This window comes from Haliaeetus albicilla, chromosome 12 (assembly GCF_947461875.1).
Source record: "Haliaeetus albicilla chromosome 12, bHalAlb1.1, whole genome shotgun sequence".
NCBI lineage: Eukaryota > Metazoa > Chordata > Aves > Accipitriformes > Accipitridae > Haliaeetus > Haliaeetus albicilla.
The window spans coordinates 31,569,673-31,592,123 of NC_091494.1; the positions used below are offsets into that span (position 1 = coordinate 31,569,673).

Sequence of the window (22,451 nt, forward strand, 5' to 3'; positions counted from 1 at the left end):
CTTAAGGAAGGTATAAACCCAAAACTTGGCTGGCCATTTGCATGACACTCTTTGTCCAGATCCATGGATAAACCCAGCCTTGCTGGTTCAGTCCCTACAGATCCCCCTTAGGGAACAGGATGCTTTCTGGAATTTTTTTTTTTTTTTTAATTTTTAAACAAAGAAAGCAACAAAACACCCACTTCGCCTGCAGTGATGAAATAGAGCCTGCCCCAGGACTGCCACAGTTGCAAATGGTGCTGAGCCCCATGAGCCCACTCTTCACTGCAAAGCAAATGCTGGAGAAGAGTTAATTATCTGACAAAGGGAGTTACTAGGTGGTGGGAATTCAGAAGCTTTTGGGACCCACATTTCAATAATCCTGCTCCTTAGATAGCTGAAATATACCCAGTTCTGCCTGCCCTGGCCCTGGCCTCAGCCATGTACCCTCCCTCTTCCCCTGAAGCTCTGCCCAGGTTCCATCTTTACCTTACACCAGCTTAAGAAGATCAAATTCCTTTACATGGCTCTATTCTGAACCAGCAAGGAAGAAAATTCCCCATGAGAAGATCAATGTTTCAGCTCCCTGGCCTTTCATAGGTCCTATATAAAATTATGATCTTGGGTTCTCCTAAATGGTCACTATCGAGATAGAAAGTCTCTATGTGGGCCATTTTCTTATGCCAGAGCCAAAGAAACTCCCACACTGGACTGATATCAATAGTGTCCATTGTGCCCAGCAAACATTTCTGTAATGTAGGTAAGGAAGCTTCTCAGCAAAATTTAATTATTTTAAAGGAACATTAGTTATTTTAAAGGAACATTGTTTACTGTATATTGCTCACTGCAATGTCCCTCCCCTTAGCAAGGCTGTGGTTTCACTCTCCTGGCTGGTCTTTCTTTGCTCTGGGCAGTATTTGGCCACTGCCATAACGTTGACCAGTTTTGTTCTCCATCTGGGTTCCCTTGGCACCAGAACACTTGTGTTTGAGCTGCTGCTTAGATTTTGCTAAAGTGAGTCAAAGCAGCGAGTAAAAGGATCAATTTTCTTTGAGTAATACTGGTCTAAACTCAAGAGGGAGACACTTTGTTGTTATCCTCCCCAAAACAGGGCCCAGGGGCAGATGCTTCTGAATCAAGGCTGTTTTCCTCCCAGAGGAACAGCGGGCAGCTCATGATGCCCAGGACTCCTTTGAGCTGCCGGGTCAGGCAGCACCGGTCAGGCAGGGAAGCCCTGCTCAGCTCTCAGCTCGGCTTTGCTCCTTCTCTGCAGGAAGCAAAGAAACTTTTCTTTGCTTCCTGCAGAGCCACAGCACTAGCAAGAAAAAGCAGAAATAATAAAAAAAAAAAGAGACTTTGAGGACGATTGATGGCTGTGGAGGTCAGACTGCATCCAAGGAGCCCCCCGCCCCCGAGTGTCTTCCCTTCTGCTCCATTTGCTGCCAATTACCAGTAAACAAGAGCAGGGATCCCTGCTAGGCTCTTCCTCGGCGCAGGAAGGCAGTGGTCACCACGGGGCAGCCGGTGCCGGCGCGGTGGCATCCCTTTGCCCAAGGGACAGCCAGGGTCAGCAGCTGCTGTGAAAGCGCTTGAGTCCACCAAGCCTGGGTTGTCTCCAAACAGCAGAGATGGGAATGTCAGCAAGCCCCAAAGCCCCCTTCCATGGGGAGCGGATGGGCAGCTGGAGTGGAGACACTAAGCCCCTGTGCAAAAATGCAGTGTGCAGTCAGAGCTGGGTACCTCAGGGCAGTGGTGCTCACTCTGAGTCCCAAACAGCCTTAAGGCGGGGGACAGGAGCTGAGCATGCTGGTTGCTTGGGTGGGTGCAGGGTCTGGGGTCCTCGGGGACAACTGTCTCCAGACACCAGGGACAGCAGGGTCTGGGCTGGCCAGTGGGGATCTGTGAATTGCTCTGACAGTCAGTGAATTGCTCTGAAAGTCAGGCCCACAAACACTTGATAAAAAGAGAATAGTCCTAAAAGCAATAGAAAGTTCTTTGCAAAAGGTGGACTTGCTCCCAGGTCCCCTGAGATCCAGGTAGATGTTTTGATCATCTGAAAATGAGAATCTGCAGATGTACAGAACAAAACCTGCTCATTTTTGCCCTACAGTTTACTGCACTGTGCCTTCCCAAAGCCCCGCCAACTCAGCAGAAGCCTCTCTGGAGAAAACATTTTACTGAGTTAATCGGATGTCCCCATCCCTTTCTCCCCCCACAACTCCCCAGTGAAGTTTGTACAAGAATCTGCCTCCCCCAACCCAAAACCTGTTTTCTTCACCCCACAGCACCCTTGTCTCAGCCTGGCAGCAGAGTCCTCCAGATCCATTAAATCAGGGTTACACCATCGATGCCCAGAAACATGCAGGGTTTATCTGCTCCATCAGGACAAGTGGTCCCCCCAAGCCTCCATCACCTGGTTGCAGAGAGGTTTCTTCAGCTGTGCCAGAGCGTTCCCAGTGGAATGAGCTCCCAATTCACTCCTGCTATTTTCTCCCCATTTAGCTCAGAACATTGTTGTAAGGTCACTGTGTTCCTCTTGTCTCACTCCCTGTAATATATTGCTCAGGAAAGTAATTTTACCCTGGAAATAGCTTGAAAATGTAGGGTAGCCTTCTCTGGGATGCATGAGCAACTGAAGTCTGGAGGGTCTGTGCATGTTTATGGGCTATGTCATGTAACATCCACTCTTTCACCCTGATGATATCTCAGTGGTACGTCCAATGTATGGAATGAGGCAACATTTTCCAGGCTAAGCTGCATTATTTTGCATTAGCTGCATTATTTGTTCTGCTACATCTGCACCCATCCAAATTAAACCATTGTTTGTGCAGAGAAGCACACAAATAAATCACAGGGTTTAACAATTTTACCATCAAGGAGTGCCACTGTTTTCTTGGGTATATTTGGTACCCATGCTGCTGTAGCACTCTGCAGTGGCTGAATCCACCTGCACGTCCCCAGGAGTGCATGAGCCATTTGGGTACCAGTTTGGTACAGCTGGGAGCTCTCCTGCCTGTCAGGCTGGTCTCCTCAAAATAAATCAAATATTACACACGGAGTTTTCTAGTCTGCCTGCCCTAAAGAAAACATTTTGCAAGAGAAAATATAGTATTCCAGAGGCTTATCTCACTTGGTGGCAATTCTGGGTGTATAATTGAAAACCGACTTGATCATTAGAGGTTCACAGAGATGCTGAATAGCTCAGTGTTCAGTGGTCTCTGCCAGCCACGGCCAATTTACATTAAAGGCTTGATTCCTTCTACAGCCCACTTCTCAGCCCCCTGGGAAATCTCCTCGTTGCTTATTCCTCGTTTGCAAGGACTGTCTAGTGTAAGGAAAAGTCTTGCCTAGCTCTGGTGTCACTGCTGCCAGCAGTTCTGCCCGTGGTTTCGGCAGGCTGAATCGGGATGTCACTGGCCATGTGCATTTGCTGCAGAAGATTCAGCATCAGCCACATGCCCTCATCTCCCCCAACCAAAAATTGATAGGCAGGCTCTACCCACCAGTCCCTAAACAATTTTCGCATAAAATTTGTGTATTTTTTTGCATAAACGAGACGAGCCAGAGGTGTGCTTTCCCGAGAACTGAAGAGGAAACTGGATTACAGGCCAGGGATCTACAAAGCGATCAGGGGTTATGCGCAAATTACACTTGCGTGGGAGCAAAGTGTAAATATTAGAGCAACAAAAATAACAGTAACTGCCTGCCGAGAGCCAAAGAGCTTTAGGGTGGGGGATTAAATGTCATGTGCAAATGTTGTGATCTGCGCTGGCAGAGAGACTTCAGTCCGGGAAGAGCCAGCGGTGCCTTCTTGCCCGATTCCCTTGGGACATCTTGGGGGACCGGCCAGTCTTTCTCCCCTTTCTCCGCGGTGTTTTTTTCACCCTCGAAGGCAGGCAGTGCGAGCCGTGCCAGGTATGCCTGTGCACGGGGAAGTCACGGACCAGCACCCCTGCACACACCCGCTCCCTCGCCCTCCTCCTTCCCCTCTCATCGCAATCACCACCGGCCCGAAGAAGCGACCGGTCGATCCCTTTCTGCATCCCCGAGGCGGCCCTTTGGAGCTCAGGGAATCGTGAAATCCCCCGGGCTCCCTCCGCGGCGGCCCAGCTGATGGCAAAGGGCCGCAGCAGGCGTGGGGAGAGCCCGGCCGGGGTGAGCCGCGCTGCTCCCCCCTCCGCCCCGGGGGCCGGCGGGCGGGGAGCGGCGACCCCCGCCGGGAGCGCCCGGAGGACTCCGGCCGGACCCCCGAGCGTCCGAGCGCGGACGAGCGGCTCCGGCTCAGCCCTGCCCGGAGACCCCCGTGGCCCGCCGGCCCCGGCGCTCCTCGCCCGACCGGAGGGTAAGAGATGCGGCAGCCGGCGGGGCCATGCCGGAGCCGGCGAGGGAGAAGCCGGAGCGAGACCCCGCGGGGTGTCCTCGCCCGTTCCGCCCGGCCGGGGCCGTTCCAGCCGCCGCTGCCCCCCGTACCTGAGGAGTGAAGCTGGGGAGCGGGGGGGGGGCACCCCGGGCCGCCCCCGGTGCCCGGGTTTAAAAGATCGCGGAGATATTTTCACACCTCAGACCGCCGCCCCCCCCGGCTCCCCTCCAGCCCCCATCGCCTTGATTTAGCCCTTGGTAATTAATTTGGCATTTCAGAATAGCTACTGGGCTGGATAATGGCCTCATTCATCTCCCCAGCCTAATCTGAACAGAATCTGGAAGAAAAGCTTTCAGAAAGACAGAAACTGCCATTCGGCAACTGCTCAAAAGAACTGTCACTCCAGGGGAATAAATCGCTCCTGATTATTTCAACCCGGGTCTTCTCTGCTTTTCCAGCCGCTCCCGGTCCCCGCCGGGGGGACGGCCCCCAGATATTTGAGGAGGGGAAGATCTGGTTGGGTTTTCCCCCTCCCTTCGCCAAAACCCAAGGCCGGGCGATGGCAGGGGGAGGTGGGCCAGGGGCAGCGCATTGTTCTTGGGGAGGTGGACGAGCTCCGGCATCCGAAGCGATTTGACTTTTAAAACAGGCTCTGAGCTCCGGGGCCGCCTTTCCCGGCTGCCCCCGGTGGGGCTGAAGTAACCCCCATCTCCCTCCTGCTTCATCGGGGCTTCTCCCAGCCGAACTCGGGGGGGAAGGAGCCCTCCGCTTTGCCCTGGACCGGACCGGCCGTGCCCCGCGGCCGCTCAGCCCGTGTGCCGGGGCTTTCGGACTGCCCCGGTCCCGGTGCAGGTACCGGAGATACTGGCGATGCTCCGGTCCCGGTGTAGGTACCGGCCATACTCCGGTCTCGGCGCTGGTACCGGCGACGCTCCGGTCCCGGTGCAGGTCCCGGCGATGATAGTCCGCTCCCAGTGCAGGTACCGGCGATGCTCCGGCCTCGGTGGGAGCGATTGCGCAGCGGGGTCGCACCGGGGCTGGAGCCGGCGAGGGTCCGTCCCCCCCAGCCAGGGCAGGGCCGGGGCTAGCTGGTGCTTAATGATAGGAAAATCAAATCCCAAGCGGGGTGGGGGGCACGGCCTGGTGCCCCGAGCATCCCCCCTACTCCGTCCTCCCGGGACGGCCCCAGCCCCCCTGGCCCGGAGGGGGCGGCCAGACTCGGGACCGGGCCTCGCGGAGCTGCGCCTCGGTCCCCGCGGAGCTGCTTACATGCATTTAATAGCTCGAGGGCGAGGTAATTAGAGGAAAGCCTCAGTAAATCACGTTAATGACCGCAAGAGCCATTACATTCGGGGGTTGTGAAACACCGAATAAACCCAGCGCGAAGGGCAGGAGGGGGGCGAGAGCCGCAGCCTGCGTCCCGGCCGCCGGGCAGCACCGTCGCCCCGTGCTCGGCAGCGCCGGATGGTTGTTAAATTAACACCCTGCTAATGGGATTAAGCAGCACCTCAGGTTTGCGGGGAGTTTAGCGTGGGTCAGGTTTTCTTAGACACCCCCCCCATATTTGCTGCGAGAAGGTAAAGACCAGTGTGGGCTGGAGGAGCCGGGGCGGGGGGGGGCTTTAAATACCCTCCCGGATTTTAACGAAACGCCGAAATTTCAGCCCTGCCCCTGCGCCCGGGGCCGGCGAGAGGGTCGCAGGCAGCCGGAGCCAAACCCGCAGCTTCCCCGGGGGAAACGCCGGTCCTGGCAGCGGCACCTGCTGCTCTCCGAGCCGGCCCCCACCTGTCCCTCCCCCTCCGGGCACAGGAGCCCCGCACACGGCGGCGCTGGACGGCCCGGACACGGGTGGACGGAACCCCCGCGGGGAAGGGCCGGTCTCGGACACGCGTGGCCGGAGGAGAAGCACCGGGCGGGCAGAGCGGCGACTCAGACATGACGAGCGGGGATGGTGGTAGCAGGCGCCCGGGGGGGGGTCACGGGTCCGGATTTGGGGCGCCTGGCTGGGCAAAGCGGACCTCGGGTCCCCGGGGGCCCGACAGCTGCACCAGCCACGGTGGTACCTCCGCCGGGTGTCACCTGCGCAGGCTTGGGAGGGCATAGCCGGGGCCGAGCCCGTATGGGATGGCTGTGTTCCCGGAGGGGTCCCGCAGCAGCTCCCCCGGCCTGTCCCCCACGGCCCGGGACGGTTTGGTCTGAATTCCCCCCTCGCTCCTTAGAGCTCCTCCACAGCTGGACGGTATCACCGCGACCACCCCCCACCTCGCCATCCTGCAAATCGGGCTGCAATCCAAGAGCGGAGCGGAGTGGGGCGGGGGGGGGGGAAATCTCTCCGGGGCTGGGATACGCCGGGACTGTGCGTGTGTGTGTCCCGGGTGTGCCGGGCTGCGTCCCTGGGCGGCTCGGGTGGGACCAGCAGGACTGGGACCCCCCTCCGGTCCCGGGCCGACCGAATCCCCGTACACACACACACACACACCTCTTCCTCCGGCGAAGGAGCAGCAAGGGCCTCGGGAGCAGGACGGAGGGGCTGTTTCCCGGGGAAGAGTTAACAAATCCCCGCAGCGGCGGGGCTGGGGGGGCGAAGGGGGGGGGGGGGGTCCGGGGGAGTGATGGGGGCAGGGAGGCTGCAGAGCCCCGCTGCCCTGCAGGGAAGGCGGTTGCATTGCCAAAGACGCCCCGCTGGGCTAGCAGGCCCGGGAGCAGATTAATCAGGCACTAATTCAATTTACAACAACCACTTTTATTCAGCTCGGTGGCAAGGAATTCAAAGCGGGGAGAGGGGCGGGCGGAGGGGAGGGGGCGGAGGCCGGCCTGGGGCTTGTCGCTGCCCGGGTAGCCCCCGTCCCCTCGGGCCGCCCCGTCGGGGTTGGCCGGGGAGGGGACCGTGCCGCCGTGCCAGGGCCCGGCCGCTTGAGTGACACGGCGTGGGCAGCGCTCCGAGAGAGGGCACCTCCGTTGGAAAAATAAAAGTGCCCTTTTAATCAAGGAGAGAGGGAAGGGGGGGGGGGCGGGCAGGGCGGCCGGGAGCCGCGGGAGGGAAACCTCGGGACACTCTCTCCGGGATCTCGGTACCGTCCCCCCGGGGCCAGCACGTCGGGGCAGCGGGCTGCCCCCGGCCGGGATCACAGGGGAAGAGCCCAGCCGGAGCGGTTCCGGACGGAGGCAGCCGTCGGGGGGCGGCCCGCCCGGCACCGGGGGTGCGCCGGGGCGGGGGCACGGCCCGGTGGGAGACAAGTGCCGCCCTTTAACCCTTTCCTCGCTCTAAGGGGAGAGCCGACAAGCTGCCCAGCGAGGGGGAACGGCGAAAGACGCCGGGGTCCCCTGTCCCCGTCGCCGTGCAGGGGAAACCGCCCCTTCACCGACATCAGCCCCCTAAAACAACGTGCCGGGGGGCGCCAGGCCCCTTAGTTCCCGTGTCCTGCCCAAGGACTCGAGATTTCCCCCAGTTTAAACTTGCCCGGCATCGGGTTTTCTTTCCCGGGGACGAAGACTCCGGGCCGAGACCCGCCGGGAGCCCCTTCAGAGCGGGCCGGTGTCCAGGCGGGCTCCGGGCCCCGGGCTCCTGCACCGGACGGTGGCTTGGCCCCGGCCCCCCCTCCCAGTCCAGATGCGGGGGTCAGGCCCTGTCTGGCCTGGGAGGGAAGGGGAGGCCAGCAGCCACCAGCTGGGAGAGGGCCCGATCCTGTCCCTCTCGGCGTCCCCACAGGTAGGCGGGGGGGCTCCGCCCGGCCGCTCCCCCCCTCTCCCCGCCCCATGCCCACGGAGCATCCCCAGCTGCTGGGGCGCGGGCAGCCCCGGCCTCCCCAGCCCCGTCGGGGGCACAGAGGGACGGGGACGGGGGACACACAGAAGGAGGCCCCATCCCCGGCTCCTCGGGGAGGCTCGGGAGCCCCGCGGCGGCGCCGGCGCCCATCGCCGCGGTGTCGGGCCGGGCTCCGTCCCTCTCCCATCCCCCCCCCCCCCCCTCCCCGAGGCCTGTGCGTGTCTCTGGCTGAGCCGCCAGTGGATGTCGTTGTTCTGTTCCTTGAGCGCGATGTCACTCCTTTAGCATGACCTCAAACGCGGCGGGGGCTGGGACCGCCAGTCATTCTCCGTGCGAGAGCCGGGGCGGGAGGCAGGCGGGACCCAGCCCCGCCGCCAGCCGCACTTTTGTGGTGCCGCCGCCGCCGCAGTCTCCCCTTTCTCGGCGGGGCTGGCCGCGGGGCGGGCGATGCTCCGGGCTCCCTGAGCCGCTGCACCGCGTCCGTCGGCCAAGTCGCCCCGCGGAGCTGCGCGCTAGAGCGGCGGCTCCCCTCCCTCGTCGCCCCGCGCCGCGCGGAGGTTGCGCAGGATGCCGCGGAGGGGCGCGGAGGCGCCGCTGGCCCTGCTGCTGGCGGCGGCGTGGCTGGCGCAGCCCCTGCGCGGCGGCTACCACGGCGTGAGCATGTTCGCCGTGCAGACGGCTCAGCCCGACCCCTGCTACGACGAGCACGGGCTGCCCCGCCGCTGCATCCCCGACTTCGTCAACTCGGCCTTCGGGAAGGAGGTGAAGGTGTCGAGCACCTGCGGGAAGCCGCCGTCGCGGTACTGCGTGGTGACGGAGAAGGGCGAGGAGCAGGTCCGCTCCTGCCACCTCTGCAACGCCTCCGACCCCAAGCGCGCCCACCCGCCCTCCTTCCTCACCGACCTCAACAACCCGCACAACCTGACCTGCTGGCAGTCCGACAGCTACGTCCAGTACCCCCACAACGTCACCCTCACCCTCTCCCTGGGCAAGAAGTTCGAGGTGACCTACGTCAGCCTGCAGTTCTGCTCGCCGCGCCCCGAGTCCATGGCCATCCACAAGTCCATGGACTACGGCAAGACCTGGGTGCCCTTCCAGTTCTACTCCACGCAGTGCCGCAAGATGTACAACAAGCCCAGCCGCGCCGCCATCACCAAGCAGAACGAGCAGGAGGCGGTCTGCACCGACTCGCACACCGACGTGCGGCCCCTCTCCGGCGGCCTCATCGCCTTCAGCACCCTGGACGGCCGCCCCACCGCCCACGACTTCGACAACTCGCCCGTCCTGCAGGACTGGGTGACGGCCACCGACATCAGGGTGACCTTCAGCCGCCTCCACACCTTCGGCGACGAGAGCGAGGATGACTCCGAGCTGGCCCGCGATTCCTACTTCTACGCCGTCTCCGACTTGCAGGTCGGCGGGCGATGCAAGTGCAACGGCCACGCGTCGCGCTGCGTCCGGGACCGCGACGACAGCTTGGTGTGCGACTGCAAGCACAACACGGCCGGCCCCGAGTGCGACCGCTGCAAGCCCTTCCACTACGACCGGCCCTGGCAGAGAGCGACGGCCCGGGAGGCCAACGAGTGCGTGGGTGAGTCCCACGCCGCGGGCACGGACGCTCCGGCAGACGCGGGGGGGAAGGACGGGGAAAGGGCGCTGAGGTCCCCGCAAGGGCAGGGAGAGGAAGGGGAGAGCGGAGGAGCCGGCAGGGGACGGGGAGCGAGAGGCAGGGGGGCATCCAGGACCCGGCAAGGAACCTGCAGGGACGGGGAGTGAGAGGTAGGGGGGCATCCAGGACCCGGCAAGGGACCTTCAGGGAACGGGGAGGGAAAGGCAGGGGGACATCCAGGACCTGGCAAGGGACGTGCAGGGACGGGGAGTGAGAGGCAGGGGCACATCCAGGACCCGGCAAGGGACCTTCAGGGACGGGGAGTGAGAGGCAGGGGCACATCCAGGACCTTGCAAGGGAACGGGGACCGAAAGTCAGGGGGACATCCAGGGACACGGCGAGCAGCGCGGCGACGTCCAGGGACACGGGGAGCGGGACAGGGACACGCAGGGAGATGGAGAGCAGGGCACGGCGGGGACACTGAGGCACCCGGGAGCGTACGGCAAAGGAGGGGACACCGAGGCACCCAGAAGCGCGGAGCAGGGGAAGGCGATCGGAAGCGCAGGGGATGGGACACCGAGGCGCCCGGCAGCGCAAGGCGGGGGACACTGAGGCACCCGGGAGCGCACTGGTGACAACATCGGGGGACGTCGAGGTGCAGAGCGGGGGGCACGGGGAACTGGGGATCACTGGGCGGGGGACGGCGAGGCACAGGAATTTGGGGCAGGGGATACAGAGACCCCCGGAGGCGTGGGGCAGGGGACACTGGAGGCACCCGGGAGAGCAAGGCAGGGGACAGCGGCAGACTGGGAAGGGAGAGGCAGAGGACACTAAGGAGCTCAGGAGAGGGGAGAAGGGACACTCAGGAGACCGGGAAAACACCGTTCGCGTTCGGAGGAGCCTTGTCTGGCTGGGAAGGGTCTCCCGTCCCGGGCTGCTCCCGCAGTCCAGGGAGCGGGGTCCGGTCCGGGCGTCCCGGAGCTCGCCGGCAGCCCTGCTCCCTTCCCCGGGACACCGGGTCCAAGCCTCGCCGCAAAGCTTCCAGCTCGCCCGAGAGGCTCCGCGCCCGGACGGGACGGGGACGGGCTCCGGTCCTCCCCGGAGAGAGAAGGCGGCCGAGCGCTGGGGACGGCAGCTCCGCAGAGCCTGCGGCTCCCGTCGCTGCCTCCTCAGGGGGTGCGGGTGGCCCCGGGGAACGATGGCGGGGCGGCAGGGACTCGGAACGAGCCCCAAGGCCGAATGAGAACCGGGGAGCAGCCGGTTCCCTCCGTCTCGGGTGAGAAACCCGCGCCGTCCTGGCTGTAAGGGAGCCCCAGCCTCCGGGCTGTCCCCGAGGGGAGACGGGGCGTCCCTCGCCTCTGCCCGGGGTGGGGGCAAGGGTGAAGGGTTTAGGGTGCTCATCCCCTTGAGTCCCCGCACATCCCGCCGACGGCTGCCCCCGATCTCCCCCCCCGCACTCCGGCGGGATCCCCGTGCACTGCCGCTCCCCTCCTCGCCGCCGTTTGGGGGCCCGGTGCCAGCCCCCGGGATCAGCTGTGTGCCGGTGGCTGGGGGTCACCCAGCCCCGGGGTCTGGGGTGCGCCCCGGGCTGGGCTCGGCTCTCCGCGCCGGGACCCCCGGCCCCCGGAGCGCGTCCCCGGCACCCGCCGCCCGCCCGCCGCCGCCGCCTTGTTTACACGGAAAACACGGCCCCGTCTTCCAAAATATTTGCAGCTCCGACGATAGGAAAAAAAAACCTCGCCGAGCGGCCGGGGTTGGGCTTTTTTTTTTTTTCTTTCCCTTCCCCTCCTTTTTTTTTTTTTTTTTTCCTTCCCAAATCACAATCAGATGTCTCCCTTGCAGCGAGCGCAATTTCTTCCCCGCCGCCTTCAACACCGAGGCACGGCCAAGCCTGGGTTATCTGGCAGGGAGAGCGGGGCCCGGTCCTGCAGCCCGGTGACACCGGGACACACGCGGTGGCGGCGCCGGGGGAAGGTGCGGGGGGGCCCGGCAGCGGGCGGCGGTGCCTCTGCCCCGGTCCAGAGCCTCCGCTCCCCGCCGGGCTGCGGCTCAGGTCGGGGCGGAGCGGGGGCGGCCCCGGGGCGGCGGCAGCGCAGGGGGAAGCGGCGGGGAGATGCCGTTTCCCGGAGGGGAAGGCGGCGGGTGCCTCTCGGATGTGCCAACAGCACCGAGCCGGGCTTTATCTCCGGGTTTGCTTTGCTTCTGTGCCGGCAGCGCTCGGGCATGGGACTCCACGTCTTGATTATTTCCCACCGCCGCCCCAGCGCTGCCTCTTCCTCAGCAGCAGGTCCAGGGGGGCAGGAGGGGCTCAGCTCCCCCCAGGCCTCGGTCCCGTCCCACAGACAGGGACCAGTTGCCCGCCTGCAGAAAGAGAGTTACCGCTGTCGGCGATGCCATAAAATGTGGTGCGATCTCGGGGTGCTGTTGGACCCTTGGTCTAGTCTGCAGGGTCCTGAAGCGCTCCTGAAAATGTTCAGTTACTATGCTGGCCCCGTGCACTTACCATCCTTCTCCCTTCCAATTTGCTTCCAATAAAAAGGATACAAGTTCCCAGTTTCCAGTAAAATGTGTGACTTTTGTGCCAGGCTTTGCATTTCAGACCATGCACAGTCCTAGCCGCGGCAGACTTCTGCAAACGAAAATCAGTCAGTTTTTTCCTTTTCCGCCAACTTTGCTGGGAAGTGAATGTTTTGCAAGGATGAAGCTACCGTAAAATAATTTTCCCCAGCCCGTTTCTGCTGCACATTCCCTGGGGCCATACCTATCAGTCTGCAAAACCAACCATGGCCAAACAACTGCATTGCCCTGCCAAGCCCACACTGCCTGGAATAATCCCCCTAGATAAAGATCACAATAACCCTATTCAGCTCCCACCCACTTGCTCCTGACCATCGGCCCACCCTGGTTTCTCTCCTAAATCCTGAGGGGAAGTCAGGCTTTGCGGTCACCCGAGGGCTATGGACCCAGCCTTCGCTGGGCAGAGGCAGGGGATGAGCGGTGAGTTGGTGGTGATGTCGCCGGCTGCATGCTGGAGGGATCTTCAACCGCTTGAGAGGGAAGCCAGAGGAGGCCAGACCCTCCTGAGCAGCAGTGGTGAGTGGGTAGGTGAATTAGCCAAATTAACTGAATTTGCCCCAGGCAGTGGTGTAAGAACTGATTACATTTTTTTCACTGAATTTGCTCTTTTTTCTGGAAAATTGTTTTTTTTAACCAGGGAGAAAAATGGTAGAATGTGTCTGCTTTGCTTAAAAATTTGGGTGTTTTCTTTGGTAAGCCCATTCCCCCTGCCAAAACCGAATCTTTGTTCCTATTCATGCTTATTTGGGGCTGAAAAAGAAACGCGCTGGAGTTTCTGACAAAAAGTCAAAATTTCCCACGGGAACGTTTTTCGCCAGCCAGATCTAATTTTTCTTTATCACTTCTTGCTGCCTGCAAAAGCCCAGGCACCGCACACGGAGAGGACAGGGCCTGGCCCAAGGAGATGTTCTCCAGGGACCTGCTCCTGCAGAAGGATCCCGGCCAGCAGAGCTTTTCACAGATTCAGGTTCCCATCAACTTTACCTGGCAAATAACTCATCCACGTAGAGCTTGGCCTTATAGTCCGGCTTTGGCCGGGCGCCTGGGAGCTAACATGCTCCAGGGAAGACACAGCTTGGAGACAAGCTTGGAGGTCTGTTCTCCATCCTCCCTCTCTCCAGCACCGTTGGGCTGGCTCCATTTGCTCAGTGTTGGGCCAGCCCAAGCCCCATGTCTCCAACCCAGTTTGTCCTGATGAAGCTTCCAGCTCCCCTGTGAGAGGAGACTGCAGCTGGAAAAGGCCTAAGCTAAATGTTGTCAGAGCTCAACTGCTGGTGAGCTTGTGTGGACACATGAAAATGCAGGCAGGGGCTTCGACCCGATTTAGTGACATCAATAAAATGCAGTTGACACCATTCCACAATTTCTCATGAACCGCGGCGTTATTTTGAGTGCTGGCAATGAACGCGCACAAGCACTGCTTTTGAATACTCCCTTTAGTTTGCATAAAATACCTTTGCATTTGCCTTGGCTGGAGAAAGCGCTACTAGACAAACCCAGGCTGCAGCCCACTGACAGGCACTTCGAGAACAACCTCCAGACTCCGTTCCCAGTGCTGGCTCTGGTGCTTTGCAGCCCTCTCCCCCGCGGGGCCGGGAGATGCACCCAGCACCTGCACGTGCGTCTGACGTCAATGGTGTTCGCAGGTGCTGGGCGCCTCTCGGCTTTTGGCCCTATGTGATGCCTAGAGAGTGTTTAACAATAACAAGGGCGATTGCAGTGGGAGAAAGGAAACATATTGTGTTTTCAGATACAGGATTTGGCACAAGCCGCATGCGAAGCCTGGTGTTCGACAGGCTCTGCTCCGCCGTGTGCACTACAGTAGGGTTCCCAGGCTGGGATGTGTCTCATGTCAGAGCAATTTGCGAGCAAATCTCTCCTCCAGCTAAAAGGAAACTTCATCTCAGACACAGAGGGGACCAGGAACTACCAGAGAGAACAGCCTGCCAAACACTCCCAATGAAAAACTTCCTTCCAGACAAACCTGGGGCTTTAGCATCTCAGTGGCAGTCCAGGGAGGTCTTTGCAGGGCAGTGCTTACTAAAACAGCTGGTGGGCTCCCCTCCATCCTCATCACAACCAGGGAAATCACATTCCTCCACAACAGCGAGCTCTTCTTGCTCTGGTCCTGCAGAGGGATGTAAGGACTGTAGGAATTCCTCACAGGGAGTTCCTGGTGTCCCTTATTAAATTTAGGTGATCCCTTTTCTTTAGCCTGCATTTATCATCTCCACTTAAAAAAACCCTCCACAGTTCTCATCCCGTCTGTAACCATTTTCCTCAGGGCTGGCACAGCAGGGTGTTGGATAGCCCTACGAGATGCTTCCTTCTCATTCCCCTTGGCCTCCGAATGGGACAGGGAGTCAAGCTGGTGGTTACTGATGGCTTTGGGCCCACCGGAGCATGCCTGCAGCCGTTGCTTGGCTGGTCGAGCAGCCCCCAATGACTGTCTGCAGGGTCAGGGCACCCCAGGACCGCGCAGCGGAGCAGGGAGACAGGGCAAGTCCTGGGGCCAGTGATGGGTGACTGTGGTTCATGGTAGCTGAGACCACCCATCAAGCCAGGAAGGACTGGGCTGGTAGGAGATGTCCTTTCTGTTGTCTTCTCCTCTCTTGTGCTGATTCAGGGCTTTGCAAATGGTCCGTCTCAGAGGGGGACAGAGGAAGAGAGGGGTCTGTCTGTGGCAGAGTGGGAAGTGGAGTGGGAGGCAGAGACCTGGTCGGGCAGGGGCACATGCATTGATTGCACCCTTTCCCCCTTCGGTTCCTGGCACCATGGTGGGATGGGAGTCAGACAGAGGACTTAAGTGGCTTTGTAAATCCCTCTGTGAGGAGAAGGGGGGGGTCTGAGTGTCCCTGGCGTTCACCCTGCTTACCTCTTCCAGAGGGATGGGGAAGGTTGCAAGCATCCCTTCTCACCTTGTAAAGCAGCGATATCTCTGTCTGACGAAAGAGGCTCTGAGCAGGATTTCCAAGGTGCCCATGCGGGATCCCCAGGGTGCCCATGCAGGATCCTCAGGGTGTAGCACCTTCCACCCATCTGAGACAGATGTTGCTGCCTGGGGCTGGGCAGCACAACACAACTACGTCCCCAGCTTAAGCCAGCCAGGGAAGGCTGACAGGTGGATTTTGGAGCTGCTGTGTGCCAATTACTACCCATTACCTTCTGAAGATATTAGGATTAATAGTCATCAGTTCTGATATCCAGGCTTGTCTTTTCCCCCTGTGCCTCAGTCTCCCCATTTATAGAGAGTAAAGTGGGGCTGTACAAAATGCTTTGGACTTGGTGTAACACAGGCATGAGGCAGTATCACAGCACCCTTGCGTCTAGGGAAACACCGCAACTGGGGCGGCTTCACCAGCGACATGGCACCAGCCAGCAACTGGAACAGACCCTGTGCAGGCTGGACCTCTCGTGGCACCCTGTGCCATTCATGGAGCTGCAGGTCCTTTGCAGCCCAGCCCTGGTTCAGCTACCAGCGGGTTGTTCTGCATGGGGAATTGCACAAGCTGTGGGTAACACTGTATTGCTGAGCAGATGGGTGCTGTAGCCATAGAAATATGGGCCCATAAGCTGCTGAGACTCCCATTGTAGCTTCCCAAGTGGGCCTTGCATGGGCAGAGCTTTCTCACAGGCTTTTATTCTCAGGAAGCTTAAAGTTAAACTGATTTCCAACAGAAAGGTTTTTACACCAACAAACAAACAAACAAAAAAGCGCAGTTAAGGCTAAAACAAAACCAGGCTTGGCACTCTGGGTTGGACACTTGCCTTCCCTTGAGCTTGTCCACGGCTAATCTCTGCCCTCCTCTTTCTGGGCCAAAGCATGTCATCCTTATTCAGCCTATGCTGTCCTCACTTCGGCAAACTCCCCGTGACCGCCCGGGGGGACGTGCTGCCTCTCCCAGAATGGAGCGAGAAGCCTGTGAGAGTTCTTGAATCTCCGCTGCCTGCAAGGATCCTGCTTGTACAAACACTCTGGGGGCTCTGGTTTTCATACCTGGCTGGTGAGGTGGGTCAGCTGGGATGCATGAGCCCATCTTTATATTCTTAATGTATGTCCCCGTCATCCTTGGGGATGGGGGACAGATTTTCTGACCACGGAGGGTTGCTGCTTTCTTTGGCCCTAGGTCTCTTCTGCCTCCCTTTTGGGATACCCTGCTTTTTGGTAGAGTATTTTTGGAGGGTCTTGCACTTTTTATGGGCTGTTGCATGCTGGGGTTGGGCTGTGCAAGCAGAATTTTCCTGGGGACCTTTTGGATGATTTTGGGGTGCTGTGATCTGTTTCTTCCCCAGCCAGTTTTGCCTTTGGGGGACATGCAGGGTGAAGGAAATCTTGCGTCAGAATGATTGGAACCAGCTGGTTACCTTCATAGCATTGCAGAGGTTGCACATCATTTTGCCCCGTGTTGCTGTCAAACAGCAGAAATAATCCCAAAACAGCCCCAGGACTGACCAAACACCACATCCAACCTTTCCTAGAAAGCGGTGACACACAGGTCCTCACCACAGCAGGGCTGAGCTCTCAACATGCGGGGGGGATTCACAGCTCCCAGACTCGACCCCACCCGGATCATTTATTTGTGGTATGTTCACGGTTGCACCAAACAGGTCCCCCTGATTTTTCAGGCAGCAGCAGGGGAGGTAGAGGTTTTGCTGCCAGGATCAGCTCGCACAGACAGCTTCGACCCGGGGAAAGGGTTCGGCAGTGGCAGAGCCCAGCAGTCACATCTGCTTCATCCCCAGGGTGTCTCCGGAGCGGTGGCTGCCGTTTGGCCCTTGCCATTGCAATCAGCGGGGGACATTTCCTTTGCATGACCCGAGCTCCCCTCCCCGAGCATCCCTGCCAGATCCCCGCTGCTTCCCGCAAGGCAGCGTGGCAGAGCCGGGGAGCCTGGCACGGCCGTGGGGCTCAGCCTGGCTCTGTAGCCTGGCGTTACAGGGGAGAGGGCTCTGTGCCTAAGCGGGAACCAAGGAACAGCTCGTAAAAAACTGGGCCAGATCCTCAACTGGTGCAAACCCGGCTCTGTCTGGTGGCAGTGTCTCACCTCCGCTAACCATGCTCCAAAAAATCCCCTGACGGCTGGGATGGGGCTGCCTGGCTGAAGTGACAGGCAGGCTTTTAAAAAGATATCTGTATAATAGCTTTCATTTTATAGGGGGATTAGGATGCCCTGGGGACTGATAAGGAGCCAGGGAGGGTTTTCCTGCTCTGAGCCAGTGCAGCCGTGGAGGCTGTTGCGGGGAGCGGAGCGGGGGGCTCGGCTGCTCTCGCTCCATCCCAGGCGGGAGCAGCCCGTGTTTGCAGCAGAGACCAGTGGCAAGAAGGGGCTCAGCCACACGCCGGCTGCGAGTTTGTGTTAGGCTCAGCAGAAGGCAGGGGATTAACTGGTGGGGAGGAAAAAATCTTGGGGTTTTTTTGGTAGATACTAAAGAAAGAGGTGCTGACCCGGGAGAGCACAGGCACCCATGTTGGCAGTGGATCGGGGATGGAGGAGGCACGCAGCTCAGCTGGAAGCTTGATTTATGGATTCACTTTGAACAGCACTGGCTTTAAGGGAGACCAGAGTTTAAAAACTGCTGGAGTGGTATGGCCAGAGAGACTGCTTCGTCCTGGGGCTCAGCGGGTGCCCCGAGGTCTCAGCTGGCACTGGAGGGACTGCTGCATCGACAGCACCAACCAGGCACAAAATTGCTGCTGCTCACAACATGCATCTCCTGTGCAAAGTGACTGCTGCAATGCTGGGGAGTGCAGCAAGCAAAGAAAACAACAGATAGGGAAGAAGCCCAGTTCCATGTCCCACACACAGCTGTGAGAGCAGGGAGGGTGCAGGCAGGAGTTTTCCTTTCAAACCTTTTCAAAGTGACTTGTGAATGATGGGAGGGTTGAAAATCGTATCTGCATCTCTCTCCTTGATAGAGGGTTGGAGGCTGGGGAAGGAAAAAACCTCTATTTCACTCTCTCCTGGAAGTGCAGTGCCTTTCTAAATTATTTCACGGAAGGTTATGGGCTGGAAGGGACCTCTGGCTTTCCCCACCAGCTGTTGTCACCCAGATTATGGGATCACCCGGAGAGGGATCCCCTCTTGCACTGAGCCTGGCGCAGGGACAGGGTGCCCCGGGGTGCTGCAAGGGGAGCAGCAGCCCCCAGCCCCACTCCTGTGATGTGCCCCTGGGGATGGTAGAGCTGGTAGTGGTAAAGGATGAGCCCAGGAGACCTTTGCCATCTTCTGCCAAAAATGAGCAGCGAGAAAGAGATAGTGTGGGCAGGCGGGTGGGGGTGAGCAGCCTTGGGATTCCTGGCTTGAGGGTCAAAGCTGCTGCAGCTCCCCTGTTGAGGGAGAGGAGGGTGGAAAACCAGGAGACTATACCTAGCACCCCCAAATTCACCTAGAAAAGGGCAAAAATGATGTGAGGGGCAGGAGCAGCTGGGGCACTGACGCAGGCTGTGAGCAACTGAGCTCTGTAGTTTTGTTTTACAGCAAATTTATTCTTTTTGACCTGTTGCGGGGACCTGCTGGGATGGGAAACACTTTCTGATGGCGGAGAAGTAGACACAGATTTGACAATGGTGTATGATGGAGCGGGAAGAGTGCTCCCCAATTTCTCAGGGTGCTAGGGAGTGGAGGGATTTTTTTCCCCACACTGTCCCAGGTAGGAATTAGAGAAGAAATGCAGGAGGAGACCTGCTGGCTCCACAGTCCCCGCTCCAAGTGCCCGCTATCTGGGCTGCGTGCTGTATCTGTGCTGGGTTTGTGAGCTCCCAGCTTGTGCAAGGCGAAGCCCAGCTGTTCTGTCCCTGATCACCGTCTTTATACATGCCTCTGTACTTCAAGTTCACAGATTTGGGTGAAAAGATGGATTAGGAGCCCATGTCACCTTCTCCATGGTATTTCAGAGCCATCCATCACCCAGATCCCTACCAGGCTGCACTCTGCAGTACCGCGTGGATCACTGTGATCTGTGCTTCATTTTGACCAGGTGTGACTATTTTCACGGCAGCTCCATGGGGCGAATTAATGTCCCTTAATGTCAGCCGTCTGGGTATTCAGGATCTAGTCTTAGGCAGTCAGACTATAGTGGATGGAGAGAGCAAGGACAGCGCATCTGATAGGAAAAAGGGGGTTTTTTACACCCACTGGGGAGTGCCCAGTGCACGGCAGCCCAGTGCAGCACCTTGGTTTGCTCTCACAGTCCCAGAAGTACTTTCCTTCAGGGTCTAGGGAAGGGCTGAGCCACATGTGCAGGGAGGTGGGAAGGGGTGAGGAAGACCGCGTGGGCAGGTGAGACGTGAATCTCCCTGTTCTCAGCCTCTTCTTCTTCATACTAGACCTTCCCTAGACCCCCTCTCCCCATCCAGGGAGGCCCCAGCTCTTCCTGGACCACTGGCCACTGCAGCATGTATTACTGCATAACCAGAAGGAGCCTGTCCCAGAAGCAAATCCTGTCCTGGGGGATGTGCTAGAAGTATCGGGACGCTGTAAATGGAACAGGGAAGGAGGAAGGTAAATGATGGGTAGAACTATGGATGGGGCAAAAAGGTCTGGTTTTAAAATCAGCTGTCGTGGTGCGCAAAATGAGCAGAGCAGCCCATAGAGCATCCTCGGGATGGCCAAAGCCGGCTGCTCCCTCCTGGTGCTGGCAAGAGGCTGTTGTTTTCCAGCCTCATCTGATAAGCGGCGCAGATCCAGGCAGGCAGCCGTCGTGCATTTTGCCTTCCTCCAGCATTGCAGGCTGTCCCGAGACAGGCTGTTTACTCGATCGTCCGCCCGCCCTTTTGCAATAGGGAGTCAGTTCTGGTTAATGTTGAAGATTGTAACGTGATTACCGAAAGTCTCATGAAATTAAATCACTTTGCTTCAAAGCGGCCGGGGAGGGGGAGCGTCTCTCTGGCAGCAGGGATGGCCGAGCGGATATTGAAAGCAGACTGGTAGCCAGTATTGCATCGCACACAATTGAGCTCTGACAGTGTGAAGGCAAATACAAACAGCAGCTTGTGTTTGCACACAAAGGCTCTGTGCACCAGTATCCCCGGCCCTGTACTTTACACCCTCGGCTCTTGGGCAAAAAGTCCTGGGAGGGTAGGAGGGAGGGAAACTCCACTGAATATTTAGAAATGAATTGAACTGTGCAAACATGCCATTGGGAAGCTCTCAGTGTAACGCTTTGGATCAGCTACCCGCCGGGGCTGGAACACAACTGCTGGACTTGAAAGGGCGACTTTCACGCTGAAGCAAAACTGGACAAAAGAAGATAAATGAAACGGGCTCCCGGCGGGGTTTGGTTTGTTTGTTTTTGTAACTCGGCTAATATTCCCGCATTGTTCAGCCCAGTGGCCCAGTGTCTGTCCTTCACACGCTGCTCGTAAATCGGGGCTAAGCAGGCGGCGCAGGCAGCAGGCAGTGCGGGGCAGGGAGGGGATGAGCTCCTCCGGCTCGGGACCCTGGGGACCGTGAGGTTGTCCTCTGCGGCCGTCGTGGTGCAGGGACTTGGATGCTCTGCACCTACGCGGTCATGATCGCACTGCGCCGTGCTGGGAAGGTCTGACCCGGAGCGGTGATGCACAGCCCTGTTAATTCCCAGGTGAACCTGGATTTAGCCCGTGGCATTTTTGGGCACAGTGCATCGTCTAGCTTAGCAGAGGGAGGATCAAGGCGGTCTGTGGACCGACACAGCTTTGTTATCCATTCATTCTGCAGCTAAGGGTGGCACGTCCTAATGATTTTCATGGAGCTGGCGGCAAATCTGCTGAGATTTGCCCAAGTGGGAACCTCCCAGACAAACTGCAGGTACTTGCGGTGATGTGTTGACCGTCTCCATCCTGCGGTCCAGTAGCAGAGCGAGGAGCAGTGCTCGTCCTTGCTGTACCTTGTGTGTGCCCGGGGACGTGTCTCTGTTGAGCTCGGAGCCTGCCCGGGGCTGAGGCGATGCTGCTTGCGTGGAACGGACCATGCGTGCAGGACACAGCCAGGTTAACACAGGCATTCATATGATTTTAAGGCAAAAAGATCCCCAAACACAAGCCTCTTGAAAATTCACTTGCTCCCAGGATTTTAGGCAAAGCAGCAGTTCTAATACCGCAATTTTTCTCTAGTTAGCACTGAGTGAGCAAAAGCTTAATAATCAGCTGCATAATTGTTTTGGTCAAATCAAACAGCAAAAATAGCGATGCCTTTAAAACATTCAATAATGTTTAATATGCTCTGTAGCATTTACTTTTCACAAGCCTCTGCGAAACCACCAAATGTTCACAAAAATTTGGCAAACTGATTTCTCCAGATATCCAGCCCCCCAAATGAGCTATTTGTTAGTTTCCACTTCACAAAGTTTCACCCAATCAAAAAAAAAAAAAAATCCCGACAAAACCCCAGACGGCACATCACGTGCTTGGGGTGACCAAAGAAATCCCCTGATTTGGGTGACCAATGAACGTCCCCAGTAATGAAAAGCGAACAATTTGTCGGCAGCCCATGCACTTGAAAACGAATGATCCAAATTATTCAGCAAGTCTCCCTGGATAGTGAATCCATTGAAAGGGGATCGAGACGAAGTCATAAATTATTCATTACCCAAAAGAGAATTAAATGCATATAATCATAACAATAATAATAACAACAACAATCGCAAGACTAATAATAGCAACAAGAATTCAGCCAGCTCTGCTGACAGAACCAGGGAGGCATGAAGGCTCACAGACTTTATTTTCCCTTTATTCCAGCACCCCTTTAGAGCAGCTGTGTTAAATAAGGGAATGTAAAGTGGGTTGAGATTTGGAATAAATGTATTTATTGCCAATAATTTGGCTCGCTTGCCTTGACTAGGGGTGATACAGTTTGTACTCTGGTCCTTGGCAGCAAGAAGGTCCATGGACTCGCACGCATCGCTGTTAATTGCTTAATATAATGAATTTCTCAGGGTCCTCGACTACTTTTAAGGAGTCTGTGGAAGTGGCTGCAGCAGAGGCATGTACTGCGCCACTGTCCCTGGAAAATTTATAGGTGTCCATGTACTGAAAGAGGAGTGGAAAGTGCTGGCCTAACACATATCCCTGGGATTCGACTCTTCCTGGCTTGAATGGGACCTTGATTGCAGAGTCACCCGGGACCCATTGAGGCAGTAAGAGAGCTAAGGAGAGGCCACAACACTTGTCACACAGCCCGCGA

At 58.2% G+C, this 22,451-nt stretch overlaps 1 protein-coding gene across 1 annotated transcript in view; it reads left to right on the top strand.

Annotated features, from left to right (window-relative positions):
• The first annotated feature begins 8,413 nt into the window (after positions 1 to 8,413).
• The window catches only part of NTN1 (netrin 1), a 108,312-nt gene continuing 94,274 nt past the window's right edge, over positions 8,414 to 22,451 (top strand). Inside the window, exon 1 of the mRNA XM_069798887.1 lies at positions 8,414 to 9,696. Within this exon, the coding sequence (XP_069654988.1) occupies positions 8,673 to 9,696 (1,024 nt within the window). The 5' untranslated portion in view covers positions 8,414 to 8,672. The remainder of the gene's footprint in view (positions 9,697 to 22,451) is intronic.